This window comes from Calliphora vicina, chromosome 4, assembly GCF_958450345.1.
Source record: "Calliphora vicina chromosome 4, idCalVici1.1, whole genome shotgun sequence".
NCBI lineage: Eukaryota > Metazoa > Arthropoda > Insecta > Diptera > Calliphoridae > Calliphora > Calliphora vicina.
In genome coordinates, this window is record NC_088783.1 from 73,173,310 (window position 1) to 73,191,094 (window position 17,785).

General features: G+C 28.1%; 1 protein-coding gene across 1 annotated transcript; it reads left to right on the forward strand.

The window, feature by feature from the left end:
* The first annotated feature begins 138 nt into the window (after positions 1 to 138).
* Positions 139 to 3,028, forward strand: in (protein inturned). The gene has a single exon (XM_065509075.1). The coding sequence runs from the start codon at positions 210 to 212 to the stop codon at positions 2,838 to 2,840; it is 2,631 nt and encodes an 876-aa protein (XP_065365147.1). The 5' UTR covers positions 139 to 209; the 3' UTR covers positions 2,841 to 3,028.
* Positions 3,029 to 17,785: the final 14,757 nt, after the last annotated feature.

Consider the following 17,785-nt stretch of genomic DNA (forward strand, 5'->3'; position numbering starts at 1 on the left):
TTTTTATTAGTAAGTTAATCATTTACAGTGAGTGCCGTTTAACATGTAAAAAATAAGAAGAAGTTGATAACACGAAATTACACTTGGAAAAATTTCAAATGTTAGGAAAAACAACTCTGTTTTTAATATTGAGTTGCACGCACTGTATTACGCAGGCGCATAGACAACATTCGTATTCTTGCCACATAAGTAAAACTGTTTAGAAAAAAATGCGCCGCTCTCAAGAATATCAAACAATTAAGGATAATAGCAATTGTGTTAATGTGGATGTGGGCAGTGAAAGTTATTCTTCTGAAACCGATTCTGGCAGTGCTGATGATTCCTACAGCGATGGCAGTGATATGGCCAATTGGGAAGAGTTTGTGTCGGAAGATGGCTCATTGTTTTATGTAGAGTATATGCCAAAAGATTTGAGCAAACTCCAGACTGAAGGTAAGGTAGAGTTTCTGAGAAATTCCTTGAGGATGGCTAAAAAGTCGTCAAGAAGACAACAAACTGGCCTAAAACCAACAGAACCGGCTGAGGAAGAGAAAAATAAAAATAACCATTTTTTGTTTAGCAATATCGCCACGTCTGAAGAAGCTAGCAAGTGTTTGGAATTGGTTATCACAGCGGCTGATCGTTTTCGTTTTGGTCGACGTTCTACGGCTGTCGAATCTATTTTAGGTTTTCATGTTGTCCCATTTGCTGACCAACCCGAGTGTTTAATGGTGGATAGTTTTGTACACGATATGCCTGCACTATTTCAACAGGGCAATCTTAAGCCGGTGTCTAGGGGTGACTGGTTTAAAACATTGGATGACATTGAAATAAGAGCCAGCAATGTAGATGACTTGCTGTTGCAATTTGTGGAACCCACTAAGGTTTGCTTGAAATTTCAGGGTCCCCTTAAAACAGAAACTAATGAAGATAATGCCAATGGCGGTGGTGATGCCTCTAATGAGGTAAAAAAGATTGAAAACTTGCATAAATTTTCGGAAATGTTTGAAAAGCTACAAAATTTTAATGAAAATTCCCAAACAACAACTTCCGAATCAAGCATGAGTTTTGGACTTTTAATTTTGCCACCAGAATGCTATCAAGACGATGAACATAAAAATTCATTGTATTACTATCCCGAAGATCCTTTAAATAACTTTTTATACAAAGCTCGAGGCAGTTTTTTAACTTTAAATGCGGTGCTTACCGAAGAACTGAAAACGAAACCGTCTGCCTCGAAATTGGCCTTTGATAATGTGCAATATTTTGTGTATTATCGCAATTTGAATGGTTTCCTTGTACTATTTTCTTATCCCTGTAACATGGTGAATCTGTCCGAAGGTAATTTAAGGGCCGACGAATTGTTGACTTATATAAAATTAATGTTTCCCAACATAAGCCTGGATAGTTTTAAAAATGCCGATTTTCGCCAATTTATGTTGGACTTCTGTGAAATACAGCGGGTGCGCTTATTGGCCAAGGTAGAGAAAAAGGGTTTTGTTACGCCCTTAGAGGACGTTTTGAAAGAATCTCGCCATCTTCCTCTACCCAAAGAAGCTCAACTGCGTATTTTTGATGCCCTAAGTGAAATGGAGGCCATGGACTATCGTAATTGGAATGATGAACCCTTGCACACCCATCGAGAGTTCTTTATTTACGGCAGTGTACTCTACTATGATCAATTTATGCTGGCCTCCCAAATGCCTTTGGATATGCGCCATCACATAGAGGTATTTATGAGATGTCGCGGTATTTTTGATTTCGTTAGTAAACACAGCACTAAGGAATTGTATATATGGGAAGAAATAATTTTACCCGAAACTCCTGGACGACATTTCCTGGCAATTTGTGGACGTGGCCATTTGATATTGCCGGTAATTTTGAAAATTTTCGCCACACCCGACTTAGAAGAAGAGGAGAAGGTGGTGCCCTCGCTATTCTACATAGAAGAGATACAAGAAACCCTGGACCATTTGGTACAGTGTGGCATAGAGTCTTTGGCCATGTTTTGGTCGGTCTCTAATAAAAGACCAGAGATATTAGAAACATCTATAATGGAGGAAGAAGCTCAAGTAGTGGGAAAAGATGTGAAAAAATCAGATACTGCTACTCTCATCAAGCAGAAATTACATGTTACAACTAGTCAGGCGGGCAACTCAAAAGACTCCAACTCCAACAGTAATATTTACACACAACGCAGCCTATCCTATGATGAGGACAATCAACCCTGCTCATCTTTGGGAGGCTCCTCTGTGCACAGCCTTACACCCAGTGAAGATGATTCGAGTAAGAAACGCCTCATAACCAGTGCCAACAATGAGGCCAGCGACGACAGTGGTTCTGATTGGGAAAATTTCATGGAAGAGAATCTTTTGCACTGCAGCGGCACAGATGTTCAGTTGCAGACCCAGGTTACCGAGTCATTGTGGAAGGAAATTAGCAATGTTGTGCCAGTTAAAATCTCTGCCGGCTGGAAAAATAATATTTTCTATTATGTGTACGTAGATGGCACAAATAATTCGGTATTTTGCCCATTGAAATCAAGTAAAGAAACATTTCCCTTTACCGCCGAAATGTCCACGGCCTTTCACACCATACATCAAGTACTGCAAAAGGCGAAATTTTCGAAACGAGATTCGTCGAGACAAATAAATGGCAAGGATTTAGTAGCCGTCAAGGAGCACGGCATGACAATACGCATACGCGATGTAAAATCTGCGGACAATAAACATTCATATTTTACTGCGGTTGGACGTTTATTTCTATCACCGCCCAAGGAGGTTTATATATGTCACCGTCCTGATATTCCTCAAAATATGGTGGAAATGGCGTTTAGATTGTCATTTTTCTCATTGGGTTAGAATGATTGTGTTCGAATTACATTTTACAATAGTTTTAAGTTTGATTTTAATGCTATGAATATAATTTATAAATATTATTGAAGATTTTTTTCTATTTTTGCAATATTTACAATAAACTTTTTTTAAAAAGAGTTGGTGGCGGCAGTGTGCACTAATAAAATATTTGATATCTTTTTAATTAAATGAAATATTTGTTTGATTTTTTTGCAAGAGGAAGAATTTAATGGGGTCAACAATGTTATTCATATGAGGCAGTTTTTTTCAAAAGAAAGGTTGCATGAATTCTGTTAGGAATTAATTCCATTATGAAAACCTTTGTTCTAGTTTTATAATTTGGCTAACAGAGTGTGAACGTGAGAACGGTCGGAGCGATTTGGCTGATTTTTTTTATTCGATTCCCAATTTTCAGAAGTTTGTAAAGAGTCCAATTTTTTTTTTGAGTCCAGTCAACTGTAATAAAAAAGCTCCCTAAAGTATGCAGTACAAAAGTTAGATATTTTATTTGCAAATAAATAAGAACAGGCAGGTGTATGTGGGTTGGAGAAACTTGAAGAACTAACATTAGTAAATTCTACCGGGCGAAGCCGGTCAACTAGTTTATAACAACTTGAATCTTGTTTAAAAAGATAATTCTTAAATTCCCTTTTTCCGTATTCGAAATAAAACTTCATTTTTTTTATTATTTTTTTAAATTATTTTTTGTGTAAATTTTTTCATTTCTCTTTTTATTTTATTTTTTTTGTATTTTTTTCATAATTTATTTAATGAAACTAATTTATTTAAATAAATATAATTACACCTAATTTATGTAGTTATTTTGTCGGTTTTTGGTTTTAGAATTCATTCTTTTAATTCATTTTACTTACGATTCTCAATTTTTTTGTTTTGGTTTTAAGAATATAATTTGAATTCGTTTCGATTTTCTGCTGTTTTACTCTTCGGTTTTAAATACAAGTATTTTTTTTTTATTTTTTTTGTATTTTTTTTTATTTATTTATGAAGATAGTAGTAATAATAACCATAACAATTAATTTAACTAATAATTTAAAGTGTTTATTTTAAGTATTCTAGGTTTTTGTTTTGTTTTTGGGGGTTTTTTCTTTAAAAAGTATTTCGAAATGGATCTTCATATAGATTTTGGTTTGGTTTTTGTTTTAGAATATTAGTATGCATGTGTGAGTATAATGTTTTAATGTGTGAGTTTAGATTAGATTTTTATGAAAAAACAATATTTTTTTTTAAATATTAAACTGAAAGTGATTTTTTGAAATAGTAGATAGAGAGTAAAAACTTTAACTTGAACTGTTGTAGTGTATTTGTTAAATATTATCCAAGATAATTTATACATTTTCAAATGAGATAAGAGAGTTTAAAATATTTTTTTTAATAATTATTAATATTGAGTGACTTAACATCAGTAGATGGAAATTGTCGCCTCTATTGTGTAAATCGGGTGATTTCAAAAACGAGCGATTTTCAAAAACGAATAATTGACAAATTGATGTTCTGCAAATCGCACGAGTTTGAACATTAAAACAGGTGTGTTTACTCGAATCTAAATTTAGATTCGATTTTTCTATTTTTATACCCTTCACCTTCGTCATTCCGTTTGTAATTTCCACAATATAATTTTCCGACCCTATAAAGTAAAGTCCATATTGATAGCGGATTCGATTAAGCCATGTACGTCTGTCTGTCTGTCTGTTGAAATCATTTATCTGAAGACCCAGTATCTTCGGGATCCAAATCTTCAATAATTCTGTCAGACATGCTTTCGAGAAGAGATATGAGGAAACAACCAGGACAACCTCGATTTTTGATCTATATCTGGATTACTAAGTCATTAATATAGACAATATGGATATCTAATGATAGATATTTCAAAGACCTTTGCAACGACGTATATAAGACCATAGTAAGTTGGACATACAATGGGTCAAAATCGGAAAAAAAAATTTAAAAAATAAATTTAAAAAACCAAAATTTAAAAAAATTAAAATAACAATTCGAAAATTTTTTTTTGCCAAAAAATGAAAAAAAATACTTTGGAAGAAAAAATAAATTTTGTTTACCTAAAATTATTTAAAATCAGAAATATAACTGGTATTTTTAAAAATGCAATGCCATGGAAAGGTTCGAAAGAATTAATTTTTAATTCTCGTTTCAAAATGAATTGTATTAGGCTCATATTGAATTAATTAATTTGAAATGTTATTCAAAGCATCACACAGTGGTTTAGAAACATTTTTTTTTAAATAATTCGGTATCTCGGGAACTATTGGAGATATTGTCACGAAATTTCACATGCTTGGAGTTGGGGTGTTTTCGAGTTGATATATATATTTTTTTTGATATAATTAGGTATCTCTGCATCTTTAGAAGATATTGTTACGAAATTTCATAGCTGCGGTGTTTTCGAGTTGATTTACTTTTGTTAAACTTCCTAAGAGTAATGGGGGCCAGTGCGCGACCTCTCAAAGTTGGTCACCTCGGGTCTAAATTTTTTTTTTAAAAATCGCCAAAAATCTGTTTTTGATCCGAACGAGCTGAAAATTAAAATATAAATAGTCCTTGAGAAAATCTACAAAAAATTCATACATACATATGTATGTAGATTATTATATCCTTTAGTTGAAGAGATATTTGGGTTTATTTTTTTTTTAATTTTGCTAGATTTTTTTTTTTTTTTAAATATGACGGACGGATGGTCGAATTTTTTTTTAAAAATCAGCGATAAAATTCTAAATTCTATCAAATTTTGCATGCAATATATGAAAAATCGTTAAAAATTTTCCAAAGGGTCAAGGTTTGTGGAGTTTCTGAAAAGTAAATATAGACTTTTTATATAAGTATTTGATATTGGTGAAAAACTTAGGACTTGAAGATTGATAGTTTAGTAAAATTAATTAATTTTATAAATTTTTCGGACGTCAAAATCTAAATCTATTTTTTGTCAACCTCAAGAAAACACCTCAGCTCCAAGCAAGTGAAATTTCGTAAAAAAAAACGTATCTAAACCACTGAATCATTGAAAGGGGAAGAAGAATTGACTTCTGTCTATAATTAGAACATATAGAAGAATTTTGGGATTTCAAAAAGTCGGGTCCAATATGATTTCTTATTTATCACTTAGGCCCTAATTTTGTAAATCACGTCACCAAAGTGATATTTATATGGAAAGCAAAAACAAAATTTCAAAAATTTTAAAAATTTGTTTTTGTTTTATATACAAAATTTTCAAATTATGAAAGGCAAATAACGCTTGAATTTTGGTGCGTTTGTTCTGTTAAGAATTTGTATATAAAACAAAAACAAATTTTTGAAATTTTGTTTTTGCTTTCCATATAAATATCACTTTGTGACGTGATTTACAAAATTAGGGCCTTAATGTTACTTTAAATAAACATATCACTTAGATTTGAACTCATTGAATATTAATATGTAGTGAAATTTTTAATATTCTCTAAGGTGAGTGAAGAATCAAAAAGTGAGATATAGTTTGCAATAATAGATAATAATGTGAATGATATATTAAAAAAATTAAAAATACAATATAACGGCCGACATGTAGATCAGATGAAATTCTAGTTGGTGAATACGAATTTTAAATAAAATTTGCAGAATTTTATAAGTTTCCAGATTTTAGTATGGCGCATAAAATGTCTGGATCCGGAACTATTGGAGATTACGATCGCAAAATGTAGAAAATAAATCAGGAAGATCCTTTTTATTTTAAGATTTGTTAAGTTAAAATAACCAAGTCGGTATAAAATTACACTTCTTTAATTTTATTTAGAGAATTTGTTTTATAACATTTTATGTATGTAATTGTCGATTTCTTTTAGTTTAAAAATATAAAATTTTGAGCTTCAACTCTTTTTTGTAAAAAAATACAGTATCAATTGTATTTCCTTATAAAAAAAATTATAAGCCTAAACATATGCAACAATATTTTCGTACACATGCTTTATATATTGGAAATTGCTAAAATTTATAAATTCTTCTCCAAAAGTCGTATTTTCTTTAAAACAAATCGGTATTCTGCACTTTTTAACAGTTAAGTTTCAAAAACTGAAATTTGTGTATTAAAAAGTGATCTTGGTTTTCTTTTTAGTTCAAGTTAAAGTTTTAATTATTATGAAAATGTGCTTTTGTTTATTTAGAGATAAATGTATTGTATGTTGTAGATGTTTTACATTAGTATTTGGTTTTGTTTGTTTTTTTTTTCTTCTTTTTTTTATTTTAAATCTAATTTTAGCAAATGTAGGCACCCTAATTTTTAAAGCTTTTTGCAAAACACTTTTTTTTAATAATATTTTACTTATTAATTCATCTTTAAATAATAAATAACAATATTTTTTATTTGTTTGTTTGTTTTTGGTTTAAAATATACATATTTTTTTATTTTAATTTCTATTAGGTTTTTAGGTTTAGGTTTTTATTTTGTTTAAATTTAACTCAATTGTTTTTTTAAGTATTTTACTAGTTTAGTTTAATTTTTGTTTTATTTTTTGGGGTTGTTTAATTTTTGGTTTTAATATTTAATTTTGGGGGTTTGGATTTATTTAAAAATTATTTAGTAACAGTAGTTTAGTTTATTTAGTTAGTTTATGTGTTTAATTTTGTTTAAGTCAGTAGTATTAACATTTGTTTTTTTCAGTTAATTTCATGTTTATGTTATTTATATTTAGCATTCTTTGTTAAAACGTACAACTCTATATAAATTGGTCTTTGTTGTCACTTGTTTTTTTTTTATTTAATTGTTTAAATTATTTTTTATACTTTGGTTTTAAAATGTAAAAAATCTATGAAATACTATACAAATGTTTTTTTTTTAAAAAGTTAACTAGTTTCTTGTCATGTTTTGTTTTTATTAAATATTTTTTTTTGGTTTTCACTATTATTAGCTTTAGATTCTGGGGGCTCTGAAAATTGGGTATTTCTATATTGTGGAGTTTCAAATTAGCAGTCAATTATGTATTTCAAAAAATATAAAATAAGAATTTAAATTCGTTTATATAAGTAAGTTTCAAAAATAAATAGCTACTAGGAGAGGGCAAATATTTAGTCATATGATCTTTACTATGGCACCATAAGAATGTGCCAATTACCAAAAACCTTCTTCCCTCGTAAATTTATTAAAAACTAGAAATGATAGTAAACAACACTGCACAAGATTAGATCTGAGTAATGTCAAATATCATCTAAATGGTGTCAATAACAATTCCATGCTAGAGGGCAATGGCCGATAAAAACTTAAAATCTGTCAAATAACACAGCTACACGAAAAAATAACCATATACGGATACCACTGCGTGATAAAAGATAAAAAAACCCGTGTCTCCCAGTTTAGCCCAAAGTCATCAACTTTTTTTATGGGCCCCCAAAGATTTGGAGCAGCGGTGTCATTTTTGCAAAAAAGTGATAATTTTCTCAGGCTCATATCTTGCAAACAGTTCGGAATTTTGATTTACTCTATGAGGCAAGTTGTAGCCCTTGTCATAAAGAACAAAAACTGTGAACATATAAAATCAAAAACTGTTCATCTTTAAGATCAAAATCGCAAAAAACTTTAAATAATCAGAAATAAATTAAGAAATACTTTTTTTAAAGCTGCCTAAAAGTATGCTATACAATTTAATAGTTTATGGCCCAAAACACTTAATTCCCTTAGTTTTTTCTTACTAACTTATATAGACTCCCAGAGTCTCAGGCGGGAATCTAAGCCGCGACCCTCAGATTGATAGTCCTGCACACTATCGTCTAGACTATCGGGGCAATTTATCATTCGTTCTATAGTTTTATTTGTATAATATCTATAGATTTCACAAGGCCTTTGATGATCTATCCAAAACAGCCTGTGACATGCGTAGAGGAATTACGATAAAATAAAATGTCTATAAAAGCGTTATTGAGAGACAAGAAACCTTAGTATGCTGTCAAAAACCTAACTATTGGCAAATATTAAACTTGCGAGAGAGTCTCTAGTTTTCGCCAGTGGGAACTGCTAAAATATTATTTCATAATAGTTGTAGCCTTTGTCATAAAGAACAGAAATTGTGAACATATAAAATCAAAAAACCATCATCTTCAAGATCAGAATCGCAAAAAACTTTAAAAAAATCGAAATAAATTTTTTTAAAGCTGCCTAAAAGTATGCTTTAGTTTATAATAATTTAATAGTTTATGGCCCAAAACACTCTACTGCTTTAGTTTTTTCATACTAACTTATATTGACCTACCTAAACGGTGTTAAGAATCATTCCTAGGAAGTTCATATGTTCTAGAAAGTTGTTTATTGAGATCTTAGGTACATTTTTGAAGTTAATTGTTTCCTTGAATTTTGAACGGTTTGCTACCTATGGACCTCAACTGGGTAAAAAACATAGATTTTTTTAAAGTTTTTTGCGATTTTGATTCTTGAAGATGAAGTTTTTTTGATAGGGGTGTCCGTATATGGTTATATTTCCATGACTCAAAATATTACAGTGTAAGTCTGTGCCGCAAAAACCCATTATATAGATTAACGATTTCAAATTATTTTCAATTTAAAACAATAATTTTTATCTTAAAAAAGACATTTTCAAAACAATTTGTTGGTATTTATGTAAAACAATTTCAAATAAATAAATTTGTAGTTGGTTGTAAGTTGTAAGTTTATTTGTATGTAATCGTAAGTCAAGTATAGAGTATTAAATACTTAGTTATGAAACCCAAACAGTTTATTGAATCGTTTATTTCAATATTTTTTTTATTAAGATTCTTAGATTCTTTCTTAGTTTGTTTTTAAAATGTCTATTTGTGTTTTTCTGTACAAAGTTAAAGCTGTTTTAAATATTGTGTTGTTATTTATTTCATTTTATTTAAATTGTTTTTTTAATAAATTCTGTTAAAGCTTTTACATTTTGTATTTGGTTGTTCTTGTTATTTGTTTAAACATTTTATTTGTGTTTGCCGACAAACAGTCTTTATTGGTTTGTTTTTTTTTCTTCTAACTTATGACTGACTGATTAGATGAATTTTGAATTTAAAAGAGTTTCAAATTGATAGCTTCTAGATGATGTTGTTGTTTTTTTTTTGTAGAAAAGTGTTTTTTTTGTTACGTTTAAATTAAAGTTAAAGTTTGTTTAGTTTAGCGGGCGGATAAATTTAAATTTGATATTGTTTCAAAAATTTGATTCCTGTTGGTCCTTGAAGTAACTAAATTTTTTATGTAAATTTAAAGAAATAAACTGTAAGTATGTATTTGCTTAACCAAACGATCTTCAATTAATTGTTATTGTTGATTTGAGTAATAATAGTGTATTTTGAAACGATCAGATTTTGTAATATATTCTCACTCTAGTTAGTTACGATCATCTGTAAGGAATTGTAACTACAATTCCCTTTAATAAAACAATAGTATATAATTTGTTGCTATTTCGAAATAATTGAGTTTAAAATTTTTGTGTTAGTAGACATAGGGAACAAAAGTAATATTTCAATTGATCTTTTGACCCACTTTGTGGAATTAGAATTTACCACATATAGAATCAGTTATGTAGATTTTTATTATGCAATAAATTGTGTATATGCTTATACGCTATTGTTTTATTGAGGGGACGAATTTACTTAATAAAATTTTGATGAAGATTTTCAAATTTAAATTCATAGTTTTTGTTGTTGAAATAATCAATAATCGGAATGCAGTAACACTTAGTTATATGTCATAGTTATGGTCATTGTTTTTTTAAACCTCACCGTACATTAAGTCTAAGGTCTAATGGGGCCCAATAAAAACTTTTTAACTTATGATTAAATATTCGACACATAATTACACAGAAAGAATTCTGAAGTTGGAAAGATGTGAGTTTGATAAAAAATATTTTATGATGATTAGATTTTGTTGGGAAAACGATATGAAAATTTATAATCTTCGTTCGTTCAATTTATTGGAAAATCGCAAAAACAGAAAAAGTTGAAAATCTGTCAGATCTTATATGATTTTAGTTATTTTTTTAATGAAATTTTTCTTAATTGAAATCTATCCATATTTGTACAAGTTACAAGCCGTACAAAGTTTTCCTAAGCAGAGGTGGTTGACTTTGACATCTTGTATCTCACATATTACTCTAACAAGGTGGTCACACATTTCATTTTCTTAAATCTTAAGTTCTCCTCTACGATTTGATCATACATTACTTTGCTATTGGACAAGTTGTTTAGAAGATTCAGATTTATTACGATTCTTTTTGTGATTTACTCTACAGTGGGTCGTTCAAAATTCAAAAATGTTAAGAGCTTTAAATATCCAAAAGATTTAACAGTGTAAATTCCACGTGTCAATACTGCGTCTCCATATTCGATAAAGCGATTCACGAAATCAATCAAGATCGTTATTTTACATTTGAGCAATTACAAACGATCCACAATGGATCCGAATGAAAATACTTAATAATAACACAGGGCAACAAAATCGAAGTTTTTGTTTTATTTTTTTTTTCTAAAATTGCGTATTTTTGTTGATGTTTTTCCACATAAATTATGATAACTCAAAAAGGGTTAGTCTGATATTACTATAATAAACTTGGAAAAGTTAAAATTTAATCTGTTTATATATTGCGTTTTAAACGGCTCAGTAGTTTCGGAGTTATAATAACAAATAGAAAATGTTTTACGCGAACATAGAAAAATTTGTTTGTTTTAAAAAATCATGAAAAATCGAAAACTGCAGAAATTGTTTAGATTTATTGCTTTGTAAAGCTACATGTAATAGGAACAAAATGAGATATCGATCATAAAAATCGATGGATTCTTTTCGAATTTATTCACAATTAAGTAAATTTGCTCATTTTCACAAAATTTTAGTTTTTCGTTTGATATACATAAAATTGAGAAGTTAATGTTCTTCTTTCGACTGATTGAATTTTGAAAACATTTTCCCTATATTGTGTACAAATTTTCACATATTTCGTTTAAATCGGCTCAGTAGTTTCGGAGTTATATTAACAAATTGAAGCAAAAAATATATTTTTTACGTGAAAATAGCATTTTTTTGTTTAAAAAAAATCATGAAAAATCGAAAACGACAGAAATTGTTGAGGTTTATTCTTTTATCGCAAAACCACATTTAATAGCAACAAAATAAGATATCGATCATAAAAATCTATGGATTCTTTTCGAATTTATTCACAATTAAGTGAATTCGCTCATTTTCACAAAATTTTACTTTTTTGTTTGATATACATAAAATTGAGTAGTTAATGTTCTTCTTTCGATTGATTGAATTTTGAAAACATTTTGCTGATGCTGTGTATAAATTTTCACATATATATTTCGTTTCAATCGACTCAGTAGTTTCGGAGTTATATTAACAAATTGAAGCAAAAAATATATTTTTTATGTGAAAATAGCATGTTTTTTGTTTAAAAAAAATCATGAAAAATCGAAAACGGCAGAAATTGTTCAGATTTATTGCTTTATGCAAATCAACATGTAATAGGAACAAAATGAGATAACGATCATAAAAATCGATGGATTGTTATCGAATTTATTCACAATTAAGTGAATTCGCTCATTTTCAGAAAATTGTATGTGTTAAAAAAACCGCAATAGAATTTAAATTTGGATCATATTTGTACTACTGGAACCACAATACACACAAGCATTTAAAATTTTTTCGATTTTGTTGCCCTGTGTAATCATACAATTGTTCAACAATTGTGGAAAATATTTTCCTAATTCGGAAGATTAATGTATTTGCTGAACTTCGTTAATATCAAATTGCTTTGCATACTTTTAGGAATTGAAAATTAAATACTTGTTAAAAGAGTAGGAATATATGTAGGTATTAGTGAATATCCCTTTTGACCTAGGAAGCATACTTGAAAAATTATTTGAGAATATTTTCAGATATGAAAAGGTGAATAATCGCTATGGTCCTGATTCGGAAGATGAATGCATTTGCTGAACTTCGCTAATATCAAATTATGTTGCATACTTTTAGGAATTGGAAATTAAATACTTAAAAAAGAATATTTGAAAAGTTATTTGAGAATATTTCCAGATAAGAACCTTAGCAATAGCAAACAAGTCTTGATAATATATTTTAATTGCTTTCAGCATAGCTCAGTTCCTGTAGCATGTTTCCCAAATATTTTGTCGAGCAAAATTGTTGTCAAATGAGTGTGTTGAGGTATGGAAAATCGTTTGTTTGTGTAGAAAAAGAAAAATCTTCAAAAAATGTCTTGTAGTCCTACTAAAATCATAGTAAAGTTTTGAAATGTTTATTAAAATTTATTTTGTAGTCATTTTGTTGTGTTTATTGATTGGTTTCAACCAAAATTGCATTGTTTACAGTGGGTTTCTATATGAACTTGATTGATATTGTCTTTTTTTTTGAAATATAGACATTTTTGTCTGAGATTTTATTTGTTAATTTTTTTCTATAATAAGAAATTATATGATAATATTATGGGATTTAGTAGGTTTACTATTTGGTTGTTATTTCTATAATTTTTTATTTTAGTTCGCTAAGAGTCTAAGTCTTCGATGCCTTTTCTTGTTTTTAATATACTTGACTACTGGTAGTATTTAGTTTTGGTTTTTTATTTTTATTATTTTTGGTTTAAATTAATGGTTTATGGTTTTGTTAATTTAAACTATTTATATAAGTATTTTGTTTCATAGGAGCTCTGTACATTATTGTTGTTTTTCTTTTGTTGTTGGTTATATTGTTTGAAACTAAACTATTTAACTGAAATAATAAGAAACTAAAAAAATAATGCAGTTGGTATTTTGTTTGTTTTGTAATAACATCATAATAATATTTATTTATAAATTTCTTAATTATTATTTACAGAGCCTTTTATTTTATTTATTATTTCTTGTTTTTTTTCTTGAAGTCGTTTTTCAGTTGTATATAAGTTTATATTATTTTGTGTATGTATGTAGTTATGTATATTTCAAGAAGCCTGTTTTCCTTTTTTCCTAATTAATTATGCTTTTTGGTTGGTTTGTGTGATTTGAATTTATCTTATTTATTGTTTTTTACATACTATTATTAGGTTGTTTATTCTTAGTTTATTATAATTTATTTTTTAGATTTTTTTTTCATAAATTATATGTATGCAAGTCTTTTTTTTTATACATTTTAACTAATTTATAAATAATATTTATATATTTTTTATAATAATAATATTCATTTACAGAAAATAATAAAGATTTAACAATTATTCTAATTTTTTTTTTTTAAATAAAAAATTCAAAACATAAAAGAAAAACTGAACAATAATTTTAATGTTAATTTTTTAATTACTACATAATAATAATTGTTGTTTAGTTTATGTATAATAATTGTAATTTTAATCACTCACTTACATTCATAAAATCACATACATTAAAATCAAAATGTAAATTAATATATTTGAAAAAATAAAAAAAATTAAAATGATTTGTAGTTTTTTTTTCAAAGTTGTCTCTGTTTTCATATCGTAAATGTTTATAATATCGTTATTATTATAGTTGTAATTAGCAGCATATGTTGCGTATGCTTAATAATTTATCACTTATACGTCTCGTAATCATGTTTCTAACACTATTTGCAGCATATGTTGCGTATGATTAATATTTATTTTTGTTGCATGATAATTATTTTTGTTGATTATATTGAAACATCTGTTGCGTATGATTAATATTATATAGTATAATAAACAGCAGAAATATTTTAAATTGGATGAGAAATAATTTAAAATGGATTGATGGACCATAAACTTTATTTAAAATATTTTTATAACCTTCACCATGAGTAATTTCTACATTATAGATAGCGAAGTCGATATAGAGATGTCCGTCTGTATGTTGAAATCAACTTTACATCAATATATCGGGAATTCTGCCGGCTCGGTTGCTATTTAAAATCGGCCCACAAATGGCTGAGATATAAGGATAAAACCGGGACAACCTCGATTTTTGGACTATTTTTGACCTATTAATATAGTCCTATTAATAAGTCATTAATATAGACAATATGGACATCTAATGATAGATATTTCAAAGTCCATTCAAAGTCCATAAGGCTATAGTAAGTTGGACCTACAATGGGTCTAAATCGGTAAAAAATATTTTTTAACCCGAATTTTTTTTTATCAAATTTTTTTTGTCATAAATTCTTTTTCAAAAAAAAAAAAAAATTGAAAACAATTTTTTTTTTTAAAATATTAAAAAACAATTTGGAAAAAAAAAATTTACCCAAATTTGAAAAACAATTAAAAAAAATTTTAAATTTTGTTTACCTAAAAATATTAAAAAAATTAATTTTAAAGTATAATATCGTGAAGGGATAAGATTCAGCACAGCCGAATATAGCTCTTTTAACGAAAACTGAAACTGAAAAACGTTGGTGTTCGTCACCGTCTCGTTTCTGAATTGTTTTCGTTTCAGTTGGGTGCGTTGCGGCATAAAACAGAAACGAAATTATTTTTTAATTGTGAATGTTGCACATTAAATAGAATTTCATTATTTTTGACAAAATCTATTATTTTTTCTCTTCCAATAAAGAAAATTTATTTTTTTTTATTCATTTTGATTTTCTTTAAATTTGAAATAAAAAAATAATTGAAATAATTTCGTTCCTACAGCACCCAAATGACAGTTTTTCATTACTGATCGGTGCCGTTTCGTTTACAATTTTTGTTGCCGATTTCTGAAACGAACTTATATGTATGGAATTTCGTTTTCGGTGCCGATTACGGTGTATGCGGAAACGTAGCTTTACTTGTTTTCAATTCAATTAAATTGCTTAAAAATGTTATTCTAAAGTGTTTCTATCTTTTAAGGAAACATCAATTTTCTAATTCTAAGATATCGCACTCGTTCAACAATACTGTATTAACTCAAAATTTTAAAATTTTCAGTAGAGGGCAAAAACTGTTTGTGATTACATTTTAAGAGAATTTGAAAATCCGAATACATCATAGTATGCAAATTCCATTTGAAAATATATTTACATTGTTTTTCATTAAAATTTTTGCAATTTTTGCAAAATTAATCTATTTTTTGAGTTACTACAATTTTTCTGGAACTTTGTATTATTCTATCAACAAAACAGTATCAACTCAAAATACAAATAAATTTAAATAAAACAATTTGATTATTTTTAACTTGAATAAAGGCTCAATTCAAAATAATAGATTTTTTTATGAAAATATACGATGTATTTCTATTGAAATTTTTGTATTAACTCAAAATAATACTTTTTTGTTGAATCAAGGCAGTCACTAATTATCACGAAAATGGTCTCAAATGTGGTTTTCAAGATGAAAGAGTAATCGGAATACATTGAAATTTTTACAGTAGATAGATATTGATGTTGTTAGTTGATTTCTTGCAAAAAGTGAATTTTTAAAAATTTTGAGTTAACACAGTATTGTTGAACGAGTGCGAAAGGGGGGTTGTTATGTATTTTGTATGCTTTATACATTGTATTTTTTGTTTTAAATCGAATTACATAATAACCCCCAGGTTTATAGTTTATGCTAATGTTTATAAGGCGGAAATGATTAGTCTAACATCCCCCTTAAAGTAGACTAATCAGCTCAGAATCACTTTCTGAGTCGATTTAATTGACCATTGTGGGTTAAATACAAGCCTTATTAATTAACCCCCATAACCTATTTTTCAAAGTTTCTGTTGACCAGTTTGTCTATTTATAATTAAATTTTTAAATCTGGCTTATGGCTGCTATCGAATATCTTTAAATTAATTTTGGTTTAAGGTAGTTTGGGTCGTCTTTGTTTTTCATTCATTTATGATTCTTCTGTAATGCTGATAATTCCGAATTTGGATAGAAAAGTGCTGATACAATGTTCTGGATTAGAAATGAATAACAATATTTGGAGTAAAAATATTAGCTTTGTGAGCCGAATGACACAAAACTTGGAAAAATAAATTGCGTATCAAATGATGTGATTGATCGTTTACTTCACAACATTAAACATTTTTAATACTATTTTTCTTGAGGTGCTTGTATCTTGTTGGTCATAATGCTCTTTCTAGTGTTTATTTCTGCAACTTTTTGAACTTTTATTATTATAGGGCTAACATTATTTTTAATTTCCGTTCCTCGAAATGTTTGGTTGAATTGTAAAAAGCTTTTTCAACAATTATTCTATCTGTACTAAGTAAGAAGTAGTCGCATAATGACTTATTTATTACCTGATATAGAGCTTATTTTAAAGGCATTTACATTATAACATTCTGTGTTCACTGATAATGCTTCTGTGAGTAATTTATTATTTAAGTGGTTGTGACAAGTGCTTGCTTCCAATGAAATCGCAGGTTTTAAAAAATGAGTTAAAATGCTATTGCATCTATATTTCCATACCTGGAAATGATTAAAAAGTCACTGGTAACAATTGTTACTGAATATAGCAAGTAGCTTTTAAGACGTTATTTCAACATACTCTTAATTATCTCAGTGAAAAATCACTGCAACAACAGTAGTAAGTAACATGTACTTTTAATGTCGTACTTTCACATTTTCAACATATTGTTAAAATTCATTCTTTTGTATTTTTCAACATTCACTTGTAATAACCCAGCTTTTAAGCAAGTAATCAATGTATTCTTTAAGGTAGGCTCACACATGGCAAATATTTATTAAAAAAACGCTAACCACTGTTTTTAGCACAATTTTTTTTTAGGGGATAGTAAGCCCCTCTCTTTACCGTATTATTCACGATTTCCTTCTATTTGTTTAATAACTGATAAAAGAACGTTTTAATTCATATCAAAATTACACTTTTTGTGCTGCATTTTGAGCGTTACTTGCAAATGTCTACTTCGACTGCCAATAAATCAAAAACCAAATATGCAGTTATTTGCTTTGATATATGCATAATCAAACGTCATTAAAAAAACATTATAATTGTTAGTGCAAAAAATTATTTTTGGCCAAGATATTGGGT